Below are 12,398 nucleotides of genomic sequence, written 5' to 3'. Positions count from 1 at the left end.
TAGTCGTGGGATTTGCAGTTACCACTCACACAGTCACGACGTCTTTGAAAGTTTTTTCGCTCTCTGTCATGTTTCGTTAGAAAGAAAGTGAAAGCTCCCCGTCTTTAAAACTGTAAAACTCCCCTCCCACAGCAGCCGAATCAAGCGAAACGAGGCAGAATTGCACGTTGGCAGGAGGAGGAAACCGTTGTAAAAGAGACGGCTTTCTGCACCCCATCCGCGTCTGCGGACTCTAATGGGCCCGTTATTTGATAATTGAATCAAAATTAATTTTACAGCGACGGGTTCCTTAACATTTATTTACCGTTTGGTCCGCGAGCCGGCGAATTTGACGGCCGCCCCGTTCGCCGCTGCGCCTCTTCACTGCCATAACGGTGCTCGTTCGCCCGGGCACAGCTGCTCCTCTCCACACCACAGTGCTATCAGATGGATAATTAAAGGCCCTGGGGGCCATCCAACAGGAAACGCTTTAATTACCAGCCGTAGACGTGAGCCCCAGATAGGCGCGAGGCCAGAGGTGGAGAGCCGTAATGGGTGAGCGGGTCTGCATTAAGGGCCGTAATGCAACATCAGCCCCTCTCCGTTCCCCTCACCCCTTCTCTCTCTCTCTCTCTCTCTCTCTCTCTCTCTCCGCCTCCCCCCTTCCCTTCAGTCCTGGCACTCCCCACCCTCCCTGCTCTCCCACTGCCCCTGGGTTCTCATTTTACTGAGCGCTGGCAGCGCCGGCTCCCCTGTAGTTCAATCCAGCGGCTTTTACTGTTATTGCCGCAACAATTCATAAAATACGGCAGCTCTGGCGGCAATATAACACGTGTTAAACAAGACTGCAACAGGAAAATAGCAATTAAAGCAGCACAAAAATTAAATAAAGCAGACACGGTGCCTGTTTAAAATCAATAATGGTTATTAACTCCTCTTTTCTCTCCTCTGTCACCTCCACCCTTCACCCGCCCCAATCTCTCTTCCTTGTGTGCCTCCTGCCTCCCCCTCTGGAACTTTATACCCGCTCCCTCTCTTTCCTCCTCTCTCCCCCCAACGCAGACCCGGTGGAGATGGAGTACCAGGAGGCGGTCAGCAAGAGCACCCTGCAGCAGGTGGTGAGCGACCTGGAGCCCTCCACCAGCTACACCTTCTACGTGAAGGCCTACACCTCGCGCGGGGCCAGCAAGCCGTCCGAGGCGGCGGTGGAGATGACGCTGGGGGAGGGTGAGTGTGCGTGGGGTGGCAGCATTAATGCCCAGGGAGTAGCCAGTCACCTGCGGCACTCACTGCCGCTCCGGCCTTTACCGCTCTAATTGGGAGTAATTATTTGGATAGAAAGTTTGAATCTCCTGCTTTTTTATGAGTTGCTAATTGTGAACTGTTAAAGACTGTGAGAGTGTTTAGCATGAGCTGGATGTGGGATTGGAGGCAAATACTGGAGAGGTGAATGCAGAGAGTGGCAAACATTAGATGCAGTACTGGCTGCTACCTAGAGGGGGCACTGTACTCAATCCAGATTCCGTTGCCATTTCAGTGCCGGCACCCCCGTCCCTCTTCACCAGGGTGGTGAACAGCACTGCGGTGCAGGCCACGTGGGAGCCGTCTGGAAAGCTGGGCCAGCACGACGGCTACAAGCTCTACTACCGCAAGGTGCACTCCGTCCAGTTCACGGGACCCCTCACCTTTGGCCGCAACATCACACAGTACAACATCACACAGCTGGGTGAGCTCCAGAGGGGCCCTGCAGGGGGGTGGGGAGGTCTGGGAGGAGGACTGTGGAGGGGAGGAAGTGTAGAGATATGAGCTGGCACAGCTGGGTAAGACAGGTTGTGGTGTCTGGATCGTCAAGGTCAGAGCCCTGTCACCTGTGCTGACTCATTAGAGAGGGCGGTAGTCAGTGTTGGCTGGGCGGCTCATTAAGTACAGACATGTGGGTGACGTGCAGATACAAGGTCGTCTGACCCTGCGGTGCTGTTCTCCTCCCCCCCCCAGACCCATCCCTGGTGTACGAGGTGAAGGTGCTGGCGTTCAACCAGCACGGCGACGGCAACGCCACCGTGCGCTTCGTCTCCATGAAGGAGGCCATGGAGAGATCAGGTGACTTCCTGCTGCCGCGCACGACAGCACTGTCCCGCACGGCACTGCCCATCTCACACACGGCCATGCCTTTACTCCCGTGGATAGACTGACCCACGCTAGAAACCTGCTTTTATTTCTCAGTTGAATTGCACACTCTATAAAGGCCAGCATCTCCCAGCATGCTCAGCGGCTGGTTTGTGTCCGCAGTGCTGAGCCCTCCCTGTGACTGCGTGAAGGAGGAGCAGAGTAAGACCTCCACCACGGGCATCATCATCGGCATCCACATCGGCGTCACCTGCATCATCTTCTGCGTGCTGTTCCTCATGTTCGGGTACCGGGGGAGGTAGGCGTTCCCGATTTCCCGCTCTCCCGAGGCACGCGGGCGCAGGCTGCATGCTGGCAGATCTGCGCGTTGGGCGCGCTCAGATTGTGACTGCCCTCTGTCACGTGACCCCGCAGGTTGATGATGTGCAAGAACGTGCAGGACCAGCTGGCCACGCCGCAGGTGGCACGCAGTGCGCCCCCGGACGACCCCTCGCCTGCCCACGGCGCCCTGGCTCTGAACGGGGTGACCCGGCCGGGCGGGGACGGCGGCGGGGGAGTGGCGGGGAAGACGAGGAGGGACGCCAACGAACTGGAGAGACTCTTCCCAGGGCCGTCCAATGGGAGCAGACCGGGCTGGGGGCACACGGTGAGCTGGGGGGGGGGGGGGCTTTGGGTCAGCCAAGGAGCACATAGGAGGTATCCAGGAGTGGGTATTCAACAAGCAGTCAGTCTGAGTGTAGGGTAAAGCTTTGCATCACATTATTCACCCCAGAGTCATCTCTGACACATTCTGCAGTGTTGCCTGCTTTACCAGTAACCTCTTTTATTCAATCATATAGTTCAAGCTTATCAAGAAAATTTCCATTTCCAAATTTAAATCTAGCAGTATCCATTAAGTCCAGCATTTCACCCAGAGTATGTTGCCAAGTGCAACAAATTGCTGAAAAATGACACCAGTTAGATCCGGTGTGACGTAGTGCTCTGTAGGTAATTTCCAGTCCAGTTTGTAATGACTGAGTGGTGATCGATAGCAAAAACAATCTGATTATCAAAGCCACCTGACAGAGGAGAAGAAAAAGTTCACAGTCAATGAAGAAGAAAGCTGTGGAAAGCAGGGCTCAGTGGAGATTCCATCCTCTTAGGCTGGGCGGTTGACCCAGGGTCAGGATCCTTTGTGTGCGGATTATAACTGGTCCCGATCAGATTATGGGGAGCATAAAGCAGATCAGATTATCATGAAGTTGAGGAGATGTACTCATTGTTCGCCAATGCCTTGAAGAGCCAGACAGAAGTCTCTTTGTGTTGACTTATTGTTTGACTCGCAGCCTGCCTCTGACCCTCTAGAAGTAGAAGCACAAGGGTAGGCAGATATAAGGAATCACTATGAATAAGATCATTGACATGAACAGTAATTCTGTGCAACGTTCAGCCGGTTTCATTCTCAGCACTACACACATAACGCCTTAACCCTGTCCAGTTTGATAACAGGCTCATTTCTGCGTGCTTGCGTGTCCGCCTTTGCAGATGGAGTCCACCTCGGCCCCCTGTCCGCTCAACGAAACGCAGACGTCCACGCTGCCCCCGGACGAGTTCAGCCTGGTGGAGGAGGGGGAGACGCAGTTTCGGGAGCCGCCGGCGGAGGGCAGGGGTCGGGACGGGCAGCAGGGCGAAGGGTGATTGCCAAGTGTGCGAGGCTGCCGCCCACTGGTGGTGCGTGTGGCGCCTCCGCTCTGACTCTTCTCATTCTCAGGTCAAACCGAAGTATTTCAGTTCAGTTTCGTCGCTTTTAGTTTGTGCAAAGATTTATTACCGGTAAATTACCCTTCGGAAAAAAAGATCAAGTCGTTCAAGCTGACATCTCGGGCCTGAGTTTCGGTGCGGCTTTGTGACGGACAGCTATGTTCTCCGTATCGGCAGGTGATTTTTTTTTGGGTGTTTCTTCTTATGTTACGGTACTTGTTTTTCTTCCTTGATTTTCTATACGAGCAGCTGCCGGCAGCACACAGAATAAGGCCGCTGAGTGTCCTTGCTTTTTTGAAGAAAAAAAAGAACAGTACTCCTTTTTTATCTCACGGACTTACGTTCATATCAAACGACCTCACAGCTGCCCCCCCCCACCCCCCACCCCCCATTCCCGTTGTTTGTTTTGTTTTGACTCGTCAAGACAAATCCGCCTCACCTGCCTACCCGCAACCCTACAGATGAGTTTCACCAACCTCGCCGCGAAAGACGAAAAAAGGCCTTCTTCCAGGGATTTGCTGTATTCTCTGTCTCAGGACTTTTTAATTTCAGTGATATCAGTGGTTTCGTTAAGTTCTTGGCCTAAAACGCAGACCAGTAAACGGACTTGGCTACGTGAACCCTTGGATACGCAACATAAACCTACCTCAGCCGGAATGAATGTCTTGTGGGAAGCATTGTGGGTCCATGTCTTCCCATCGTGTGTTCAGTTGCGTTGTTACACATCGAGCGATCAGTCGGGGAAAACAAAAGAAAAAAAAAAAACGAGAAAACAAAAATAGATTCCACACTACCTCAGATGTCAAGAACCTTCCCTCTCCTGCTAACTGAAGCAAAACAAGAAAAGAGAAAAAAAAAAAGCGTTCCAACATAAAGCACTTCCAAACCCTGAAGTCAATGTTCTACCTCAAGATGATGATGTCGTTGTTGCTGTCGTCGATGTTGCTGTTGTTGTTGTCTTCATTGCCATCCTTCTCATAATGAAACATCTCCTTCTGTTGTGAGATCCTGGCTTCCCTCCATTGAATAATTCTATTTGTGAATGTGTCAGTACCTCGGTGTGAAAGGTGTTATTCTGTTGTTTTTTTTTTTGAGTTCTGCTCATGAAGACTGTTCAGTAGGTGAACACATTCTGTGTTTGTCTACTCCTTTTTTTTCCCCTCACGGGAATATTTTTTTATTTTATTCTGTTTTTAGTTTTACTTCCGTTTAATTTAAAGACTGTTAGCGCAGCACTGCACTGCTACTAATAACTTCAGGATATTTTTATGGCTGTTAACTGAGGTGTACGGGAAATACAGGGGAGGACAGTTATTAACACATACATCATATATATATATATATATATATATATATATAAATATATGTGTATAAGGATTTGTATGTATGAATTGAGTCTGCATTTATGTGTATGTGTGCCTGTACGTGAGAGAGAGAGAGAGAGAGTATATATGTATATATATGATGCATTTACAGATTTAAGCTGATTTATCAAAAACGCTTGTGTGGGCATTGACAGGTATGAATGTGGTGACAGATCGTATAATAAATAGCCGGGCCTAAATTGGCGAGAGCATCGCTTAATTTAAGATTTTGAAATTTGGAATGCGCTCGCTCCGAGCTGCGCGGAGCAAATTGCGAAATTGCATCAGGTTTAAAAAAAAAAAAAGAGAAAAGAAAAAAGAAATTAATTTTGGTTTGGCGTGAAGGACCTGCCAAGGCCCGCGCAGCCTGTCAATCAATAAGCAATCCCGCACGCGCTTCCTCCCCCTGCCTCCCGCGACACTGACAGATGAAAGCGCTTCAGGAATGCCATTATACTGCGGCATGCAGATCCACACGGCACAGGCCTAGCGTGCGGAGCACAGGAAACGGGCCCATGGGGCTGCACCCCGCGGGCAACCAGGCCAGCCTGTAAGGGGAGGTTAGCTTCGTGGTCTGGGGTGCCCGTTCCCCTCCAAGCCCCTCTCTTGAAATCTTGAAAGGGGGCGTGGCTGGGGCCCCTGCTCTGAACCCGAGGTACGGCGCTGTCCCCTGCCGTGCCTGTCACTGCTCCGCCCCCCTGCGCCGACTGTGAAAGGGTGCACAACCAATAATCCCTTTCCTCAGCATCCGCGAGTGCAGAATCTCACCCGCGCACCGAAAAACCTGGGCAACGTGGCCGCCCCACAAGCGTGGGGGGGCCTGGTGCTTCGTCGCCCTGATTTTATTTTACACTTGAACGAGAGGTGCTGTCACACCGCCCTCCCGCCACCTCCCCCCTCCCCCAACTTCTCCTGAGTCCTCACACAGGCGTGGCACATAATGCCCTGGTGCATGTTTCTGGTTACCTAGGTTACCTACCTCAACTCAACACTCCTGCTCTCAGGTGTTTCCTCAGGTGCTGGGGAATATCTGGAAAAAAAAAAAAGATATTTATATAACGTTATACCTGCGACTGTTGGGAAGGGAGAAGTGTCTCTGTAACGCCTTTCAGTGGAAGTGCAGTAATGTGACAAAAAAAAGACAAAAAAATGTTCTTACGTAGCTTCTGTGGAACCGAATGTATGACTGTTGCTCTTATTTTTATGTTTTTATGCAGCACAAGATTTATTTAATTTTTCTTTTCTGTTTTTTTTTGTTATACATCTGGATAGTCTTACACTTAGTCTGCTCTGTCTGGAATGTCTTGGAATGGGAGTCTTGAGTTTGTCAGATTGATAGGGATGGCTGCAACCCCCCGGAGATGAAAACTTTGTTCACTGTCACCTCTCTAAAGGCGACTGCCTGTTGTCCTCTTCTCATATTGTTCGCTAGTTTGTCAGCAATGGGTGTATGTAAATTATGTAAACTGTAACTAAAACAAAACAACTACTCTTCCCCTTATCTTGCGGATTGAGTTGAACTGGAGTTTTGTTTTTTTCAATTGATATACACATGTAGCATTAGTGTAAATGCTTGAGTGATATCAGTACCTCTCTCAGAACAGCTTGTGAAAATTGAAATGTCTCTTTTGTTTTTCCTGGTCCGCGGTGGTCAGTTAACTTCAGTTTACTGTTTGCATACGTTGTAGTAACATTTCCCTAAGCTAGCCCCATTGATTGCAGTCAGTGCTTTCAGACAGGAGTGGAGGGGAAAATCTAGTGCTTTGTGCGACTTAGAGGAGATACAGTGAGTGTATCCAGTGACCAGTGCTTTCTAGATATGTCGTAGGAGTGTTAAAATGACATTGAGTAAAGGGGAATTGTGATGGGCCGTACTGTAAAACTGTGTTGCTGTTAATGGAATTCTATTTGAATTATCTGTTGTACAGTTACGATACACATTCCAGAGAGATTTGTTTGTGTGTTCCACAACCAGAGACCCGACTGTTGTTTGGTATCAGACGAACCTTTGTTAACGGTTACTAATGCTGTGTTACACGTTTTACATTTCAGAAGTGGCAAAAAAATTCAGCTGCAGTAAAGGTGTTTTTTTTGTGCATTATGTATTTCTGTATACATTTGTTCTCATATTTGTGTGTGTGTGTGTGTGTGTGTGTGTGTGTGTTGCTATGTGTATTCACTTCTGTCACTTTCATTGTACTTTCAGTAATGTTTCATTCTTGCTAAGTCTACGAAAACAGTAATAATAGTCCAACTAGCAGGGGTAAGAAGAAATGCCTGATTTAATGTTACTTACATGTGTATTTATAAATTGCTACCAATGTGATGCTCTATCTCCAGTGCTTTTTTATAGTTGTGAAGTATTTGCCCTTGTGTGGGCTGGGGTCTTTCCAGAGAAACCGGGGGTTTATTTCAGGCCAGTCAAGGGCTATCTAAGGGAAACCGCACATTGCTCCAAACGTACTGTAATAGTTGCTCTTTAAAAGTGTTACTGTGCCAGTCATTCAGCCAGTAGTGCATTACTGAAAATCCAAAAATCCTTTTTAATAAGATTCATTGTGATTTTACAGTCCTCACTCTACTGCATAGACGTGTGAAAGGCTCTGCTGACATGAGAGAGTCTTTTGTTTGGTGAACAATCCACTTATACATTTGCCTTGTGAGGGCCATTTAATGGGTGCTTTCCTGATGTGTTCAACCAAACACATTCTCGGAGATTCATTCCCGAAGACTTAACGACTTCTCTTTCCACGAATCATCAACCTCCAGTGAGATGGGCATGTAAAGTGAAAATTAGAAGGCTAACTACTGATCGTTTCTCAGAGAACACTCGGAGACCTAGTTTTCCTCTTCTTCATGTTATACCTTACCGTTCCATGGGAACCGCTGCTCCCCCCTGACTGGTGATTTTGCAGGAGGTCGAGGGGATTTTTGTGTCCACTCCCTCTTCCTCTAGCAAGACCCCTGTCCCTTAGTTTTTGTAGACAAAGAGAGTGTGGGCTGACTGCTCAGGGACCGTCTGATCCTCATGTTGTACTTACTGCTAGTGCGAGATGTAACAGGGTTATTTCGCTGTGAGAACCCACGCATTTATTAGTGTTAGTAGCGCTTTTCACTCTTTGCTCTTGTGCCCCTATTGAGCCAGTTTGGGGGGCGTGTGGTGGCAAGGGTGCCGTGTTTTTGTTTACCAGCTAAACAAACTCAAAGATAAGCTGTACCATTCCATACATACTGAGCAAAAGAGAGTAATCCGTTAAGGGGAAAAAAAAGAAATGGAGAGCTCCCCGGACGCACCAGTCGCAAAGATTACGTTTGCATTTACACATGAACTTCAGGGCTGCCTTCATTTCTGAAAGTAGCATTTTTCCTTGTCCTTCCTCCTTGTCCTCCCTCCTTCACCCACAACCCACCCCCCCCACCCTTCCGTGGAGAAAGGCTCGTCTGTTAGAATTATCCCTCTTGCCCCACTTTCCCCCCGAGAGAAAGAAAGACGAAACATTAACATGTAGCTCGCTAAGCTGCAACCAGCACTATGGCAACAGCTGAGTATTTAAGATTGCGGAAAGAAGATCAAACCATGGATCTGTAAAACAAACATTTTTTTTTACCCCCCTCCCTGTGACGACGTGTTACCGTTTCAGCTTTTTAAAACCCTCAATAATAGGGATTAAAAATGGGGCAATTTTTCCCCCCCTCCCGCTTTCTTTCCTTTTCATCCCTCCTCTTTGCAGAAAGGAGATGAAAGATCTTATGAATATGTGGCGTTAAACATTTTATTGTGGCACAATTTGGCTGTTTGGGTAACAAGACTCCCACTGTTCGGTTTGAAGGCGACCCCCCAGCACCACACAGCTCCCTTTGTGTGTCTCATCACTGTCAACCTCAGGGCTCCGCTGCCTCCCGTAAGTCCAGGATGTTCCCACTCTGCCTGCTCTCCAAAGCCTGCCTCTCTGTGCCCCTTCACACAGACATTTCCAGCGAGCAGCTGAGGAATGCAGATCGTCGGACTCCTGCTCCTCGCCGATATTAAAGTGATTTTATTTATGATCCATGGGTATGGGGGAAAAAAGAAACCGCCCGCCGCGTTAGAGGACTCATCTCTTGTGCATCAAGTTTGTGAGATTTCCATAAAAATCCCCCTTTTCTCGAATTTACATTCGTCCTCTGAGGTCAGTGTCATTGAGCGAGGTCTTTAATCATTTGCAGTTAAAGGCTGATTATACGACTTCAGGAGGCCTAGTTTAAAGCTTCAGTAAGTAGGAGACGTAGTGTGGCAGAGGGGGGGTTGACATCAGGATAATGCAGATAGCATTTTTCTCGCTCCCCATCAGCTCCCTTGTTAAAGTCAGGCAGCTCAGCTAAAGGTTATCTTTAATGTTAGCAAAAAGCCCCGCCTCCCAGCTCGCATCTGGCCAATCCCTGAGTAATATTCCACCAGGAGGGGTTTTTAATAACCACCACCGCCCCTTGCCACAGATAAAATCATTTCATTTTGACGGAGCAGGCAGATCATATGCCAAAGTTCAGGTCATTTCAGTTTTCACCTGCACCCCATTCTTAGTGGAATGAGGGCCAGTTTTAATCTAAAATATTTAGCTTTATGATGTCACACAATCACAGCATGCGCCACGCCTTCTCCTGGTTACATACCCATCCGTTCCAATGGAAAAATTTCAGGGCTGTAAACAATGGCAGACCCCCCCTACCCCCCCAAACTGGCTCAGTCACCACTCGTCTTAACGGTAGCTCCCCTGTTGCGTTTTGTTTACGTGTAGAAACCTCTGTGGCTCCCCGTTGCCATGTAGCTGACACGACGCAACACGATGCTTCTCTCCTCTCTGTTCTGTTTTTTTTCTTTGTGTGTATGTGCGTGTACATATTGTAGAGGGAGGGAGGGAAAAGGCGAAAGACTAACCCGCGTGAGAAAACGGTTTAAAAGGACAGCGACCGTGTACATAAAGGAGACGAAACGCTGTTCAACAGCGCAACGCAGACGGGGAAAACCAGTATTCACCTCAGGGCGCCGTGTAAACCGAACCCGATCTCTCCCCCTCAGCGCAGCGTCTCCCTCCGTGGCGGGAGAGATCCGAAGGGCACCTTCTGTTCTTCCATTTGAGACCCCATGTCTTAGTCCCAGGACAGGTGCCATAGTAACTCAAAAGGAAGCTTGTACATCCCTTTGTGAAAAGATCCTGTTTCTGTGCTGAATATGTGTTACAGTGACCCATTTAATACCAAATTAGTATTTTTATTATTATTGTTATTATCGTGAAGAGATTACAGATCCAGAGATTTTATTCCTAATTTGATATTTTGCTGGAGAGTCCTTTGCAAATTTACGCGTCATATAACGTCGATTTGAAGATTATTGCCAAAACGAACAAATGTAATGTAATGCCATTGTAGGTCAAGAGGTAATGCCAGTAGTATTGTTGTGTCATTGAACAAAGAAGAAAACATTATCATCAGTACCACAAGGAAAAACTTGAAAATTGAAACAAAGGTGCAGTGGTGACTGTAGTCCACTTACAGGTATATTTTAACTTGGACAGTAGCCTTAAACTCCTGCAGTGCCCATGCTAACACTGTAATAACCATCAATTAAACTTGGTTGGATTTCTGTTAATACACTCTGGCATATCACTGTATCCTCATACAGCTGACATTACCTTCAACGCGGTGCTATTGCCACTACTGTTTGCCATATCACTGTTATAGCTCTCCAGTAGTTACAGGTATCTGTACTTGTATGTGTATACAGCTTGTATAGTTAGAATGTGTCAAACGGAAGGGACACTCTCACTGTCTTGGAATTTAGTGATGTCTTATTATGTAACTTAATAAAAGTTGTTTTATTTAAGCACATTTTTGAGCTTAGCTGCCCATTGGCCACCCACACTGTCTATCTATAATCTTCAAATCTACATTATACACTGTACTACTAGTCAATTTGGAGGACGTGTTTCATATGTATATGTTTAGTATACTCTGTGCTGGAAAAATGTAATTGATTCACTGTTGAAAGTATATCTTTTTGTTTTGTTTTTGTTTTTTTTTATCAAAAGAAATGACACATTGTCCTTACAGTCTGCTGTAGGGTACATCAATGAACCCTCAATGCCAATTCAGTTGTTAAATGTGGGGGACACTGAAGCCACCACCAGGCATGTGCTGCTGTTGCGGTTTTGTGATTAACGACTTCTGTGGTGATCTGTGGTACTGCAGGCGTGTGACCGGTGCAGCTTAAGAACGAGCAATGGGATCATTTCAGTGATGGTGCCAGTTGACCTGTCTAACTCTCCTCGGGCTGCTACACCTCTGTTCCACTCAGTGTTTCTTGGTGCTGACTGAGTGTCAGCTGACCTCCATTTACCTCATTGCCAGTTCAGCACCGAAGTCGTCACCCTCACCATGTGACAGGGGAATTTTTTTTCCATGTATATTTTTGTCACCGCTGTGGTCATGTTCCATATTTACATGGAGGAGGTCTCCTACTGTGCCGCAAGCAGAGAGTGGGAACTGGCCGAAACTAAATGCCAGACCTGCTCACCATGATTCCCACTGCCTGTAGCTGTTTTAAATGGTGGCAAAAGGGGCCGCTTGTAATCATGCTATGAGGGCTGTTTAAAAAGACCCCTAGGTCTGTTCCCCATTACTTAAATCTCAGGAAAACCGCAAGGCTGGACATATCAGGCATTTATATATCAGCCTCAGAAGAGCCATTTACTTAGGGAGCGAAATGTACATCCCGCCCCCCCCTAAAAATTACCCCTGGGGCCCAATTTTAGCTTCATTTCCCAGAAATCCTCAAATCCTGATCAGATATACATATTTAAGAATGGCTGCAAAGGTGACAGCTGATCACCTTTTCAGTGAACAGTTTCGGATGTCTTTTTAAGAGATGACCTCCATGGTGAAGGAAACCACTGAGTGAAAGGGATGAAGGCCTCACCAAACCTGACATTGGGTGCAGATTTCCTCTGTGAGCTGTTTAATCACACTGGCCTGCTGGCCAAGGTCCGTACCTCTGTTTGCTCTGATGCCCCTCTGTTGAAATCAGGTCAATTACATTATAGGATTAAAAGGGGAGTTTTCTCTGGAAAAAGCAAAAGTCGTGTTCTCCATTTTTTGGTATCTGTGGTTCCCTCTGACCCAATGATTGTCGGCCCTGTGTGTATATACGTATGT

General features: G+C 47.5%; 1 protein-coding gene across 1 annotated transcript in view; it reads left to right on the top strand.

Annotated features, from left to right (window-relative positions):
• igdcc3 (immunoglobulin superfamily, DCC subclass, member 3) overlaps window positions 1-3,924 on the top strand; it is a 61,720-nt gene extending 57,796 nt beyond the window's left edge. The window contains exons 9-14 of the mRNA XM_036544358.1: window positions 1,042-1,212; window positions 1,499-1,705; window positions 1,975-2,079; window positions 2,269-2,404; window positions 2,521-2,752; window positions 3,631-3,924. Of these exons, the coding sequence (XP_036400251.1) occupies window positions 1,042-1,212; window positions 1,499-1,705; window positions 1,975-2,079; window positions 2,269-2,404; window positions 2,521-2,752; window positions 3,631-3,783 (1,004 nt within the window). The 3' untranslated portion in view covers window positions 3,784-3,924. The remainder of the gene's footprint in view (window positions 1-1,041; window positions 1,213-1,498; window positions 1,706-1,974; window positions 2,080-2,268; window positions 2,405-2,520; window positions 2,753-3,630) is intronic.
• The last annotated feature ends 8,474 nt before the right edge of the window (window positions 3,925-12,398 follow it).

This window comes from Megalops cyprinoides, chromosome 13 (assembly GCF_013368585.1).
Source record: "Megalops cyprinoides isolate fMegCyp1 chromosome 13, fMegCyp1.pri, whole genome shotgun sequence".
NCBI classification, from domain to species: Eukaryota; Metazoa; Chordata; class Actinopteri; order Elopiformes; family Megalopidae; genus Megalops; species Megalops cyprinoides.
Note: the sequence above shows the minus strand (reverse complement) of the source record. Positions and strands in the feature narration are given on the sequence as shown.